General features: G+C 38.5%; 1 protein-coding gene across 2 annotated transcripts in view; it reads left to right on the top strand.

Moving 5' to 3' along the window:
• Window positions 1-581: 581 nt before the first annotated feature.
• The window catches only part of CFAP52 (cilia and flagella associated protein 52), a 41,625-nt gene continuing 26,673 nt past the window's right edge, over window positions 582-15,533 (top strand). The window contains exons 1-5 of one of the 2 annotated variants that reach the window (XM_081028744.1): window positions 595-715; window positions 1,833-1,858; window positions 7,336-7,535; window positions 7,904-8,040; window positions 15,400-15,528. In XM_081028744.1, coding sequence (XP_080884870.1) covers window positions 1,834-1,858; window positions 7,336-7,535; window positions 7,904-8,040; window positions 15,400-15,528 — 491 coding nt within the window. In that variant the 5' untranslated portion in view covers window positions 595-715; window position 1,833. Of the gene's footprint in view, window positions 716-1,832; window positions 1,859-7,335; window positions 7,536-7,903; window positions 8,041-15,399; window positions 15,529-15,533 lie in introns of both variants that reach the window. The other variant, XM_081028743.1, reaches the window with a different exon arrangement.

Here is a 15,533-nt window from a genome sequence, read left to right as displayed (position 1 = left end):
GGGCCTCCGAACCGTGGTGAAGAAGGGAAATCGCTCCCCCGACCATCAGTGGGTTGGCACAACCTGCTCCCACTGAGAGACACGAACAGCTGGGGTGCAAGGAAAATGAAATCGTTGTTGAACAAAATCGAAGCATTTTCCCAAGAAGGAGGGAGCGCCCCAAAACCTCCAGCGGTGAACGGAAGATTTTATTCTGCTTAAAACAAAAACGCAAACGATTGTGGTGATAACTGCACCACTGTATAAATGTACTTAAACTCACTTTAGGTGAATTTTAAGATATGTAGATTATAATCTCAAAAAAGCTTTTAAAAATGTATCCAACGTCAAATTTTATAGCAGTCCTCTGTGATTAACCTTTAAATGCCATTGGTGCTTGATTATACAGTTACCAAAAAGATCACAGACTACATAGGGGGAAAAGGAATTCGTTCTAAGCATTTGGTGCCTCCTAAATTTCCAGAGAAATAGAAAAAAATAAGCAATCTCTCCATTTGCAAGAGAGGATGCAAACAAACTAGAACCACGTTGGCTGCGTTTAGCTAGGGTTTGGGTCCGGTGCGCATGCGCAGCCCGTTACCATAACGACCAGGAGACGCTGTATGGCTGGAGGGCTGAAAGGGAAGTGAGCGGAGTCTCCTGGTGATGGAGAACCAAATTTCGACCAACGCTGAGGAGGCTGAGCTGGAGCTTGAGGCTGTGATCGGCTTCAACGGTGAGGCCTCGAGCTTATCTCGGCTGGGTGGTTTGGGATTCCTGGGACTTGTAGTTCCAACAGGAACAGTGAGACACCGGGTGGCACTTGGAAGGCAGTGTGGGACCCTGGCATGAGCCTTGCCCAGGGCCAAGCACCGGGTGCCAACAGCCTGTCCTGCCCAGTGGCCTCAGAGAATCACTTGCTCCTTCCAAGCCTCAGGGAGTGGGGCGGTTTTTGCCAGCACCTAAAAAGGACCAAATGCCTTTTCACCGGTCCGGACGTACGCGTAAGGGTGGTTGTAGCCCTTCTCCCACTAGGTTAGCTCTCGCTGGCTCTAAGCCCACGCAGCCCGCAAAGAGCCCTCCCCTCAGTAACCATCGGATTACCGAGTCCGTGTTGGCCTCTGCAACCAACTAACTTCCCATAGTCCAGCTGATGTATTAATGAGAAAGGACTGGGAAGAGATCATGTGTTTGAGCAACCGCTGTAAGTTATGATGTTGTCCTCTAACCCCAAAGGATTCTAGTAATGAGGACTTCAGACCACGGTGGAAGGGGAAGAGACGCCAGGGGGAGCAAGAGGGGAGAGACGCTTTGGTCAGAGGAGACCTGGTGGTTTTGCTCAAATCCTATTTATTACTGCCTATTATTTTGAACATTAAAGTGGAAAATGCTGTTTGTTTTTTCCTGAAGGATGAAAATAGGCAATGGATTCCATTTTAGGAAAGCAAACTTTTTCAAGTGCATTGTGATGCCTGATAGCTTTAAAATTGTAAAAATAGATGCAAAACAATCAAAGTCCAAGGTTTTAAGCACGTTCTACAGTTTCGCTCTTGACTCTTCGTTTTACTTGAACCGTTTCTAATAGAAAGTAGCCACTTAGTACATCTGAGATATCAGCCATTTTTAGAGCTGGTTACAAAACCATTTAAGAAATGTTTTAAAATTAGAAAAATACAGTGAAACTGAAAGAAAGATCAGCTGTCATTACATTTCCCAAAATATCACTGTTAACTTTGGTGTGATTTTTTTCAAATATACACTTACACCACTTACATATAAATATGTTTTTTGTGTGTAAAAATGGACTCAGGCTGTATATATTCTTATAACCAGATTTCTTTTTCACTTAACAGTATGCCATGTAAATCTTTCCTTACCAGTAAGTATACTCTATGTCATAATTTTAATATAATACTTTAATATAATATTCTGTTGCATAGATACACCACAATTTATATAAACTATTCTTGAGAATTTAGTATAATTTTTATTTCTTTACGTTTATTTTTAAATGCTACCGAGAACATCTGCATAGCTAAAAGTTTTGACTCTAACTTTTTCCTTAGGATAATTCTGTGTACATCTTAAAGACTTTTGATGTATCCTCCCAATGTTATACCAGATATGCAACAGAAATGTGCACCCCCAAAATATAGGACTATTTATAGTAGCATTCTTTCAAATAGCTGAAAATTAAAAACAGCCAAATGTCCATCAAAAGTAAAAGGACAAATAAATGGTGGTATGGTCATACAATAGACTACTGTGCAACAAAGGAAAAGAATGAACTACTGCTACACACAACATGGATAGATCTCACAAACATAATGTTCAATGAAAAAAGCCAGATGCAAAAAAGAGTACATACTGTATAATTTCACTCATATAAAGTTCTAAAACAAGGAAAATTAATTTACAAGACTAGAAGTCAAAATAGCAATTAGCTTTGGGGTGATGTAAACTGAGAGAAGGCTCATGGAATATGTGTGAGGTGTGGTAATAATCTACTTCTTGATCTGGACTACAGTTAAATGGTTGTGTTTACTTGGTGCAATGTTATTGAGTTTTCTGTATTTTTTGTCTCCGATGAAAAATGTTTACTTAAAAAGTCTATACTGCCTCTTATAAAAGAGAATAAGTAAAGCTTTATGAAAGTTTGGGAGAAAGATTCTATTCTAGGTTTGAGTGAGGTAAAGGAAGGATTAACTCAAGTAGTCTTTAAAGGTGGATAGCAGTCAGTGGGTAAAGACTGAGGAGCAGAATATTCCAGGTAGCAGGAAAAAGGTGAGCAAAGGAGGAAGGCGAAGAGCGTGGGGCCTCGGTAGGGAATAGCAAAGAGCTTGGTGTGGCTTCAATGTCAGGGACTGGCAGGATAACATAGGAAAGAGAGCCTGGGGTTAGATTGTAGAGGCCTTAAATACCAGGTAATTAGTTTAGCCTTCACATGGAAGACAAATTAGAAGCAAAGGCAAAGCCCCATTTATCATTATGACACTAGAACACATTGTAGTGTAACATTATAGTTTATGAGTTTTAACTTAAGGGTGTAAAATATGTAACTGCACTTGACTCTTTTAGGTATTGTATTTTGACAGGAATTTATTATTTAAGCAAACCAAATATAGTTGTGTTGCTTATGGAAGCATTTTATAAAGCTATAGTTACTAAGAGTCTGGTATTGACACAAGAATAGTCACATTCATCAATTTACAGGAGTAGGTAAGCCCATGATTTTCCTATTATGCAAAGAGTTCTTAAACAACAAAACAACAATAATAATAAGATAGATCGGGATTCTGCAAATGATAGTCTGGGGGCCAAATCTGGCCCTCTATCTGGTTTTTTAAATAAAGTTTTATTGGAACCCAGCCTTGTGCATATATTTATGTATTATCTATCACTGCTTTTAAACTACAGTAGTGGACTTGAGTAGTACTTGTGGTCCATAAAGCCTAAAATATTTACTGTTTGGCCCTTTTTATAGAAAATATTTGCCAAACTCTGAAATAGATAATGGCTAAAGAAATATATCTAAATATATATATATATATATGTATATATATATATATACATATATATATATGTATGTATATATATAGCTGCTAACTCAAAATTCTAAAAAAAATTTGCCATTAAAACAATGACATTATTTTTTTTACTTCTCTGATTGGCAAGATTAGAAATATGGATAATGGTAAGGTGATAATAAGAAACGATTACTATTGCTGGGAGAATAAATTTTATAAGCTTTGTGAAAGATGGTTTTGTAGTATCTATTATAATTTTTAATGAGGATAATCTTTGAGTTTTTAAGAACGTGAATCACTTGTTTACGTTCTTTAAAATTATGTGTGAGATTCATTGTGGTACTGTGTATAATAGCTCAAATATTGGAGGAAACAACCCAAATGCCCAGTGGTAAAAAAATTATTTTAAAAAATGAATCCAGAAATGTTTTGGAACTAGATAGAGGTGGTGGTTGCACAACATTGTGAATGTGCTAAATGCCACTGGATTATTCACGTTACAATGGTTAATTTTATGTTATGTGAATTTCCCCCAAATAAATAAATAAATAAATACTCAACAAAATATTAGCAAACCAAATTCAACAATACATTGAAAAGATCATACACCACGATCAAGTGGGATTTATTCCAGGGATGTAAGGATGGTTCAACATTTCTAAATCACTCGATATACTACCACATTAACAACATAAAGGATAAAAATCATATGATCATCTTAATAGATGCAGAAAAAAAGCATTTGACAAGATTCAACATCCATTTGTGAGAAAAACTCTCAACAAAGCAGGATTACAGGGAATGGCCTTCAACATAATAAAGCTCACCCATGCCAAGCCCACAGCTAACATCATATTCAACAGTGAAAAGCTGAAAGATTTTCCTCCAAGATCAGGAACAGGACAACGATGTTCACTCTCACCACTGTTATTCCACATAGTACTAGAAGTCCTAGCCAGAGCAATTAGGCAAGAAAAAGAAATAAAAGGCATCAAAATTGAAGAGGAAGAATTAAAACTATAACTATTTGCAGATGACATATTATATAGAGGAAACCCTAAAGACTCCGTCAAAAACTGTTAGAACGAATGAATTAATTCAGTAATGTTACAGGATACAAAATCAATAATCAAAAATCTGTTGTATTTCTATACACTAATAACAAACTATCAGAAATAGAAATGAAGAAAACAATCTTATTTACAATTGCATTAGAAGAATAAAATACCTAAGAATAAATTTAACCAAAGAGGTGCAAGACCTGTATATAAGACATTAATGATATTGTTTAAAATTCCATACTATTCAAAGCCATCTGCACAGTCAATGCAATCCCTATCAAAGTTCCAATGGCATTTTCACAGAAATAGAAAAAAACAATACTAAAATTTGTATGGAACCACAAAAGACCCCAAATAGCCAAAGCAAGCTCAAGAAAGAACAAAGCTGGAAGCATCATGCTCCCTGATTTCAAACTCTATTTCAAAGCTATAGTCATTAAGACAGTGTGGTATTAGCATAAAAACAGACACATAGATCAATGAAACAGAATAGAGAGCCCAAATATAAACTCATGCATCTATGGTCAATTAATTTATGACAAAAAAAGCTAAGAAAATACAATGGGGAAAGACAGGACTCAAAAGGATAAAACTTGACCACAATCCTACACCACACACAAAAACCAACTCAAAATGGATTAAAGACCTTAACCTAAAACCTGAAATCATAAATATCCTAGAAGAAAACATAGGCAGTTGAGATCCTTGACATCAGTCTTGGCAATGATTTTCTGAATCTGACACCAACGGTTAAAAGCAACAATAGCAAAAATAAACAAGTGTGACTATATCAAACTAAAAAGCTTCTGTACAGCAAAGGAAGCCATCAACAAAATAAAAAGGCAACCTATTGGCCTGGAGAAAATATTTGCAAATCATATGTTTGATAAGGAGTTAATATCTAAAATAAATAAAGAACTCATACAACTCCATAGCGGAAAAAAAAATCTGATTTAAAAATGGGCAAAAGATCTGTATAGACGTTTTTTTTTTCCAAAGAAGACATACAGATGGCCAACAGGTACATGAAAAGATGCTCGATATCATTAATCATCAGGGAAATGCAAATCAAAAGCACAATGAGATATAACCTCCCACCTGTTAGAATAGCTATCATGAAAAAGGCAAAAATAACAAGTGTTGGTGAGGATGTGGGGAAAAGGGAACTCTGTGTACTGTTCGTGGGAATGTAAATCGGTGCAGTCACTATGGAAAACTGTGAAGGTTCCTCAAAAAATTAAAAATGGAACTATCATATGGTCCAGCAATTACACTTCTGGGTATTTATCTGAAAATGAGAACACTAACTCAGATATCTATCTGTACCCCATGTTCATTGCAGCGTTATTTACAATAGTCAAAGTATGGAAACAACTAAATGTCCATTGATGGATAAATGGATACAGAAATGATGGTACATATACACAATGGAAAATTAGTTTGCCATAAAAAAGAATGAAATCTTGCCATTTGCAACACCCTGGATGGACCTCAAGGACATTATGCTAAGTGAAATAAGTCAGATAGAGAAAGATAGATACTGTATAATCTCTCTCTTACATGTGAAATCTAAAAACAAAAAACCAGGCTCATAGATACAAGAGAACAGAGTGGTGGTTACCAGAGCCAGGTGGGGGTGCGTGGGAGAAAGGGGTGCAGTAGGTCTAAAGGTAAAACATAAAATAAAATTCCTCTGGGGCCTGAAATTTTTGCATTTCTCACAAAAAGATAATTTTATGTTATGTGAATTTTACCACAATAAATTATTTTTAAATTATAGTCCTTTCTTACAACAAAATACTATCTAATCCTTAAGAAAAAGAGATCTACATAGAATAGCAAGGAAAGATGTCAAAGCTATCATAAGTATTTATGATTCTTTTGGTAAGGAAGGAAATAGCAAAAGAAAAAGAAAGATTTTAAAATACTCAGGAATAAGTATAATAAGAAATGTGTGAGATCTTTAAGAAGAAAAATAGGAAATGCTACTGGAGGACATAAAAGTAGATTTCATGGAAAAACATACCCTAGATTTATTTATTTATTTATTTATTTATATTTATTTTTGTATTACAATTTTTTAAAATTAAAGTTTATTAGGGTTACATACCCTATTTTTCGAAAGGAAACATAATATATCACAATAAAAATTATCTTTCCCTAAATCAATCTACACATTTAATACATTCCACTAAAATTGATTTTTTATGTAGTCAAGCTGACTTTAAAGTTTATATTGTAAAATAAATATGAAGAATAACTGAAAAACTTCTGACCAAAGGAAAACAAAATTTTATCTTCACCAAACTTGTGCCTATTCACGTCCCCCCCCATGCCTATGCACTCATCCTGACTAGCTGCTCGCGCTTCAGGCTGCATGTACTTCAGGCTCTCGTATGTCTTAGAATTACAAGAATGGGCCCCACAGCCTTACTGTCCAAAGAGAGGTTCTTGGACCAGCATCACCATCAGCAGCACTTAAAAAGCTTGTCAAAAACGCAGAATCTCAGTCCTACCCCAGACCCAAATTCAGAACCTGCATTTTAACAGGACACCCTGGGAATTTTATGCACATTAAAGTTTTAGAAGTTTCATGTACTAGACTGACCTTCTTGTCAGTGGAATAAAATTAATCATTACCCCCCCCACACACACATACACTTATTTTTGATGAACTAAGGTTTAATTTCAAAAGCATTCCTTTTTGTACTCAAAAAAAAAAAAAAAGCCAGCCACTCCTGCACCTTATTCCTTTTCATCTTTTTTAGGACATGTGCCCACTGGTCTGCAATGCCATCCTGACCAGGAGCATCTGATTTACCCTCTGGGTTGCACCATCCTCATTCAGTCAATAAATACTAACGAACAGAATTTCCTACACGGTCATGGCAACAATGTCTCCTGTGTGACCACCTCCAAGAGCGGAGTTTACGTTGCCTCGGGACAAGTCACGTTCATGGGCTTCAAGGTGAATAAACTGAAAGTAACTCACCGTGAATTGATTTCGAGGTGCCTCCCTAGAAACAGTGCCCCTCTTCAGGTAGCTCTATCATGACCCGTGGTTTTACCCTTCCTCTTCTTCCTCTTGACTTCTCCTTCTATCAGGCTGAGAGCGAAGGAATCTGGTGTTTTCACACCAGATGTCGCAGCTGGTGACTGATAATGCTCAGGAACAAAAGTCCCTGTTTAAAACCATTTCCATTTTGTTGCTGTCGTGTTTGTAAGTCACGACCTAATTTCCAGCAAAGTGATGTTACTGATTATTTTTCACTGAGCGAGGTAGCTATCTCCTCAAGGGTAGCTATCTCCCATCTGACAGTATATTCTTGCCCCCAGGCAGACATCATTTTGTGGGATTATAAGAAGAGGGAGCTGATTGCTCGGCTGTCACTTCACAAGGGCAAAATTGAAGATCTGGCCTTTTCACCAAATGATTTGTACTTGGTATCACTAGGAGGCCCAGATGATGGAAGGTAATGCACTAAACATCCTTACTTATTTTCCTGCAGGCATATTTCTAGACATGTACAAGTACCATCTCCCCGCTAACATTCTCTGTTGGTCCTTCTATATCTGAGTGTGTGTTGTGTGAAAAGCCTACGAGGAAACTACCATAGGACAGTGGTTCTCAACGCTGGCCGAGCACTGAAATCCACTGGGGAGCTTGAGACAATTACTGATGGCTCGCCCCACCTTCAGAGAGTCTGATTTGATTAGCCTGGGCTTTAAGAGTTATAAAAGCTTCCCACATAACTCTAAAGTGAAGCTAAATTAGAGAACCATTGCTGTAAAAAAAAAACAGGCAGACATCATCATTATTATCAGCAGCAGCAGAAGCCTGAAAGACCACAGCACTTTTTCTGAGCACTTACTATGTGACAGGTGTGTGTGGAGCATTTTCACTGCATTATCTCACTTAAGCCTCCCAACAACTCCATGAGGTGGGAGCTGTTAGGGTCACATGACAGTCAAGGAACTAAAGTTACCGGCTGGTGAGTAGCAGAGCTGGGAGACACACCCTGGCAGTGTGGCGTTTTTCACTTGTCTCGCCAAGACATAATCTTTGCCCTCAAGGAACTCACAGTCAAGTTTAGTAGGCAGAGAATACATACTAATGAAACTAGGGGGGAAAAAAGTATTTAAAATCGTTAAGTTATATAAGGAAGAATAATCAATGAAGTCCATACTTCTATGTAAATGCTACAGGAACATAGTCTGTAAAAGAAAAATCACATCTGAGGTTTGTGTAGGATTCAATACTTTGGTGCACTTGTGTGGATACAAGTGTTTTGAGCTTCACGTGTTTATTACAAAGGAAATTTGCATTTATGTGTAATTATATATTGATAATTCTCTTTATTTTAAAGATTTTTATCAAAATATAGCTAACATACAGTATTAATTTCAGGTGTACACTATAGTTATTCAACATGTATACACCTAAAGAAGTGATCACTGTGATAAGTCCAGCAACCATCTGACATCGTAACATTTTATCATAATATTATTGAGTACATTCCCCATGCTGTACATCACATCCCCATGACTTACTTGTTTTTTACCTGGAAATTTAAACCTCTTATTCCCCCTCATCTCCCCCTGCCCTTTTTCAATTTTTCAACTACAGTTGACATTCAGTAGTATTTCATATTAATTTCAGGTGTACAACATAGTGATTAGACATTTATGTAATTTCTGAGGTGATCCCCCTGACTAGTCTAATACCCACCTGGCATTATATATGTTTGTTACCATATCATTAACTGTATTCCCTATGCTTTACTTTACATCCCTATGACTAATTGGTAACTATCAGTTTGTACTTCTTACTCCCTTCACTTTTTACTTCCTGCCCCACCAACCCCCGCCCCGAGCATCTATCACCCCAATAAATCTAGTACCCATCTGACACCATACATAGTTATTACAATATTATTGACTGTATTCCTTATGCTATATCTTACATCCCGTGACTACTTTGTAACAACCAATATGTATTCCTTAATTCCTTCCCCTTTTCTATCCACCCCCCTCGCCCCTCTCCCATCGGGCAAAATGTTCTCTGTATCTATGAGTTTGTTTCTGTTTTGTTTGTTTAATTTGTTCTTTAGATTCCACATATAAGTGAAGTCACATTGCATCTGTCTTTCTCTGTCTGACACACTCCACTCAGCACAACACCCTCCAAGTCCATCCATGCTGCCACAGATGGCAATAATCCATTCCCTTCCATGGCCGTTGCATATAGGTACCACCACTTATCCATTCTTCCTTTGACGGACACCCAGGCTGCCTCCACATGTTGGCCATTGTAAATAATGCTGCAATGGACATATGGACATACACGTCCCCTCAAAGTAACATTTTGGGTTTCTTTGGTAAATATCCAGAACTGGTATTACTGGGTCCTTCTTTCTCGCGTATTTCTCTTTCTCTCCTTTGTTTTAAAGTCTGTTTTGTCTGTTATAAGTATTGCTACCCCAGGTTTTTTTGTTGTTTGTTTCTATTTTTATGAAATGTCTTTTTCACATCCCTTTACCTTCTGTCTGTGTGTGTCTTTCAGTCTGAAGTGAGTCTCTTATAGCAGCATATGTAAGGGTTTTGCTTTATATTCATTCAACCACCCTATCTTTTGATTGGATCATTGAATTGCATTTAAAGTAATTGTTGATAGATATGTGGTGATTGTAATTTTATTATTCATACTTTTGATCTTTTTATCTTAAAAAAGTCCCTCTGGGGGGGGGGAGGCGGAAGAAACGGGGGTGGGGGGGGGTGCAAAAAAAGTCCCTCTAAGATTCTTTGTAATATTGATTTGGTGATAATGAATTCCTTTAGCTTTTTTTCTGTTTGTTTTGTCTGAGAAGCTCTTTATTTGTCCTTTGATCCTAAATAATAGCTTTGCTGGGTAGAGTAATCTAGGTCCTTGCTTTTCATCACCTTGAATATTTCATGCCAATCCCTTCTGGCCTGCAAAGTTTCTGCTCAGAAATCAGCTGACAGTCTTATGAGAGCTCCCTTGTAGTTAACTAACAGCTTTTCTCTTGTTGCTGTTAAGATTCTCTCTTTGTCTTTAAACTTTGGCATTTAAATTATGATGTGTCTTGGTATGGACCTGTTTGGGCTCATCTTGTTTGGGACTCTGCACTTCCTGGGCTTGTATGTCTATTTCTTTCACCAGGTTAGGGAAGTGTTCCATCATCATTTTTTCAAATAGGGTTTCAATTCCTTGCTTCTCTCCTCTCTTTCTGGTACCACTGTGGTGTGAGTGTTGGTACACTTAATGTTGTCCCAGAGGCTCCTTAAACTGTCCCCATTTTGGGGGATTCTTTTTCCTTTTTCTGTTCTGACTGGGTGTTTTCTGCTACCTTATCTTATAAATTGCAGATTCAGTCCTCTGCTTCATCTAATCTATTGTTGATTCCCTCTCATGTATTCTTCATTTCAGTTATTGCATTATTTATTTCTGACTGGTTCTTTTTTATGTTTTCCATCTCCATTTTTATGTTTCCTGCCTCTTTGCTGAAGTTTTCCCTGAGATCACTGAGCATCCTTACAACCAGTGTTTTGACCTCTGTGTCTGGTAGACTGCTTGTTTTCATTTTGTTTAGTTCTTTTTCTGGAGCTTTGTTCTTTTCTTTTATTTAGGACATGTTTCTTTTTCTCTGCATTTTGGCTGCTTCCCTATGTTTTTTTCTATGTATTAGGTAGGGCTGCTTTGTCTCCTGGTCTTAGAATATGGTCTTACATAGTAGGTGTCTTGTGGGGCCCAGTGGCACAGTCTCCCTGGTCACCAAAGCTGGGCACTCCAGGTGTGTTCCTTGTGTGTATTGTGTGTGCCCTCCTGTTGTATTTGAGCCTTTGTTGTTATTTGCATGTCAGTGGGAGGGATTAACGCTCGGGCTGATTGGTTGTGAGAACTGGCTGTGACTACAGTGGAAGAGCTATTGTGCTCCTCCAGGGGCTGACCCTAAAGGGCAGTATTCACTTTGGCAGGGCTCTGGTACCTTCCCAGTTTGCCCTTTGGGTATGTCATTCTTGGAGGTGATGCTCTGGCACAGGTCCAAAGCTGGCCACTGGGCATGCCAGCCCCAGGGCCTCCTGGGAGGGACCCTACTGTAGGGCAAGTTCAGCCACAGCCTGTGTCCTGCCCAGGGCCATCTGGCATAAGCCACAAAGTAATCCACAGATGGCTGCCACCTGTGCTGGACTTGGAGGTGCCTTGAAATGCCAAGCTACAAACTGAGGCTGGCTGCTGCTAGTGCCAGGCTTGGTGCTGCTCAGCAACAGGTATGGGGCACACCAAAGCCAGATACTGCTTATTTGGATTTTGTGAAACTTTGAGAGATTTTAGGAAAGTCTGCAGCATCAGCCAAGACAGGCCTTGGGTGAGACCACAAGTTGAGTGGAGCAGGGTCTCAGGGAATCAACATGGCAAGTCAAATGGTGTTAGCCAGGTTGATGGCAACTCAGATATGCTAGCTGCCTGGGTCTGCATGCTGGGAGTGGGGGAAGGCTCAATAAAGAAACAATGGATTCTACCAGCACTTCTGTTTGAGAAAAAGCTGCCCCTCCAGCCCTTGCCCTGAAGCTAGACAACTCAGTTCCTCCCGTATGTCCTTGGTACCTTTTGAGCAGCTGCTGCAGCACTGGAGCTTAGAGTAAATGAGTCCATCAGCAAGTAAGTCTGTGCATGGGCCCTGTAAGAAGAATACTGGGACTCCAGCCACCCTCCATCTCACTCAGCCACAGTCTCCACTGATTTTCACAGCCAGAAGTTATAGGGACTTCTGTCCTGGCATTGGAGCCCTGGGCTGGGGAGCCTGGTGTGGGATTGGGACCCCTCACTCCTACTGGGGGGGGGGGTACCTCAACAGCCAAGATATCTGTCCTGATTTTTCACGGTCACACCCACATGTGGGACCAGCATATTCTGTGTCTCTGCTCCTCCTTCCAGTCTTAAGTTGGCTTCTTCTGTATGTCCTTAGAGGTAGGACTTCTGTTCAGCTAGACTTCAGGCCATTCTCAGTGGTGGTTATTTTGTAGTTTAATTGTAACTTCAATGTGGTCATGAGAGGCAAGCATAGCATTTACCTACTCTGACATCTCGACTGGAAGTGTTGATAATTCTTCTCTTTATATACAGCAAGTCCATAAAATTTGTATGAGATTTCCTCCTTTGATAGTTATACCTTCCCATGTTGAGTAGTCATACCTTCCCTAGGCCATCCCCATTTCACTGTTTTTGGAAAGAAATGTATCCCATAATCATCCATTAACATTCTTAGCTCAACCTAAAGCAAGCGTTCTCATCCTTGGTTGCATATTGAAATCATCTGAAGAAAACTTAAAACTACTGATGCCTGGTTCCCGCCCCCAGAGAGTTTTGAAGCTTGGCAATCTGGTCAACCCCACTTCTAGCTCCTGTCAGAGAGATGCCAAGGCTAGGCCTTGGGGGAGAAAAAAAGTGGCCCTTTAATCAAGGTTAATCTGTGAAAATGTTCATCTTCTTTCTAATTTTAAGCTTGATTTTAGGCTATCTAAAATTTTCTTGCAGAAAATTGAGGGATATTGAGACAGACATTCTAAAGAAAGTTTCTTTTCTAAAAAAAGAAATTAGAAAACAAACATACAAACAAACAAAAACACCCTTGCTGGACAAGAAAATGCAATATACCTATCCCTGAACAGGCCACAGTGGTGAGGAAGATGGGGTTCTGCCGATTGATTTTGGACAATCAGGAGTCAACCCTGAACCTGTGGAAGCATTCATTCTACCCAAACCACCTTGCTTCTGCACACAGGGGGAGGAACAAAAGGGATGCTGGGAACTGTAGTAGACATTCAATGTTTGCATGTACATGCATTTTAAATATTTTGTAACCTATTTATGAATTATTTTGCTTAATTTTATCACACTCTCAGGGTTGTAATGCAACATGCTTTTTTATTAACTGTATACTGAGGCCATCTCCTACATGTGTATGTATAGACGTATATCTCATTCTTTGCAATGACTACATGATATTCCATTGTACGAATGTGCTGGAATTTACTTGGCCAACTCTTTATCCATGTCAGTGCCTTATACTTGTATTTATTTTTAAATCTTAAACTTGATTTTGAAAAAAATCTATACCTGTCTATGCTTTATGCTCATAAAGTGTGTTCTACTACACAGAAGGATTCAAAATTCATACCACTCCACCATGAAGAGTTCTGCTCTCCAAAGGCACTTGATTCCTTTTTTTTACAGCTTTATTGAGATATATTTCACATACCATAAAATTCACCCACTTTACATGTACAGTTGAGTGTTTTGTATAATATTAGTGGTTAGTTGAGTGAAGTGGTTTTGCCGGAATACTTCCCCAAGAAATTTTTTACATGTTATGTTGTGTAACCATCACCACAGTCAATTTTAGAACATTTTCAGCACCCCAGAAAGAAACCCATGTCCATTAACATTTACTCCCCATTCCAGCTTCACCACTGCCCTCTAAGCCCCAGGTAACCACCAAACAACTTTCTGTCTATACATTTGCCTGCTCTGGACATTTTGCATACATGGAGTCATACTATATGTGGCCTTTTGTGGTTGATTTCTTTCATTAAGCATAATGTTTTCAGGCTCATCCCTATTGTGGCATGTATTAGTACTTCATTCTTCTCATATTGTCAAATAATATTCTATTGTATGTATATACCACATTTTCTTTGTTCATTCATCAGTTGATGGATTTTTCTGTCTTTTCCACTTTTAGGCTATTATTAACGCTGCTTTGAATATTCATGTATAAGATTTTGTATGGATATATGTTTTCATTTCTCTTGGATATGAGGTTCTTGGTTTTAAAAGTCTTTTTTTGTTTGTTTGTTTATCCAGTTAACAGTATAACTTTGTAAGTGATGTATCTCTCATTTTTTCCACTTTAGATGGTATCTGTCAATTTCCTACTAAGAAAAAAGACAAAATTATGGCTCTTACACTACCTCATTCATACCTCCCCATTCCTGGAACTCTTGGTTGTACCTTGATTTTAGACTACTAGTGACAATACATTCTATATGTAAAAAATTTGGGAAATATAAATAGGCATGTTTTAACATTAGCAAGGTTTGTAATATTTGCATTCTTTTTCTTTAATACTCTGTTTACCCTCTCCCCAGCATTTCTAATATTATCCAAATTTAGGACCAAGTTGTATGATTGCACCCAGAAAGAAGAAAATGGAACCCAAAGCAATGCAGTCCCCAGACCAGCAGCAGCAGCATCACCTGGGAATTTTTAGAAAAGCAAATTCTTCTGCCCCACCCCAGACCTAATACATCAGAAACCCTGAGGGTGGGTCCTAGCAGTCTGTTTTAGCAAGCCCTGCAAGTGATTCTGATGCATGTTCAAGTCTGAGAACACTGCTTTATGTCATCCTCTTTATTGTCTTGTTTTTCTTTATTGTTTTTCTTTCTTTCTTTCCTTCTTTCTTTCTTTTTTTTTTCTGGGATACTTCCCCAAAGAATTTTTTTACGTGAGATAAATGAGTGGTCAACTTTTATGCCTTGAATGTCTGAAAATGTCTGTTTTAGTGTCAGACTTGATTGATGCACTCACTGGTTTCTAGCCTCATAATCATTTCCATCAAAACTTTTTAAGTGTCGCCAATTTGTCTTCTCATATCTAGGGTGACTGAGCAGATGTCTGGAGGTCAGTGCAATTCTTTTGTTCCTTTGGAAGTAACCTGTTTTTTATTTTCTTTCTCGAACTACTACAAGAACTGTTTCTTATTTTGAAAGTCTGTCTTCCCCTGACTTGTTTCGTCCTCTCATTTTGGCAGTGTAGTGGTGTGGAGCGTAGCCAAGAGAGAAGCCATCTGTGGCAGTCCAGCGGCAGGCCTCAATGTCGGGAATGCCACCACAGTGATCTTCTTGGGGAGCAATGATGAGATGTTCATTACTGCTGGAAAGTATG

The sequence above is a fragment of the Rhinolophus hipposideros genome (assembly GCF_964194185.1).
Source record: "Rhinolophus hipposideros genome assembly, chromosome: 20".
Taxonomy (NCBI): Eukaryota; Metazoa; Chordata; class Mammalia; order Chiroptera; family Rhinolophidae; genus Rhinolophus; species Rhinolophus hipposideros.
The sequence above is the reverse complement of the archived record's forward strand: the minus strand, read 5'-3'. Positions and strand labels throughout refer to the sequence as shown.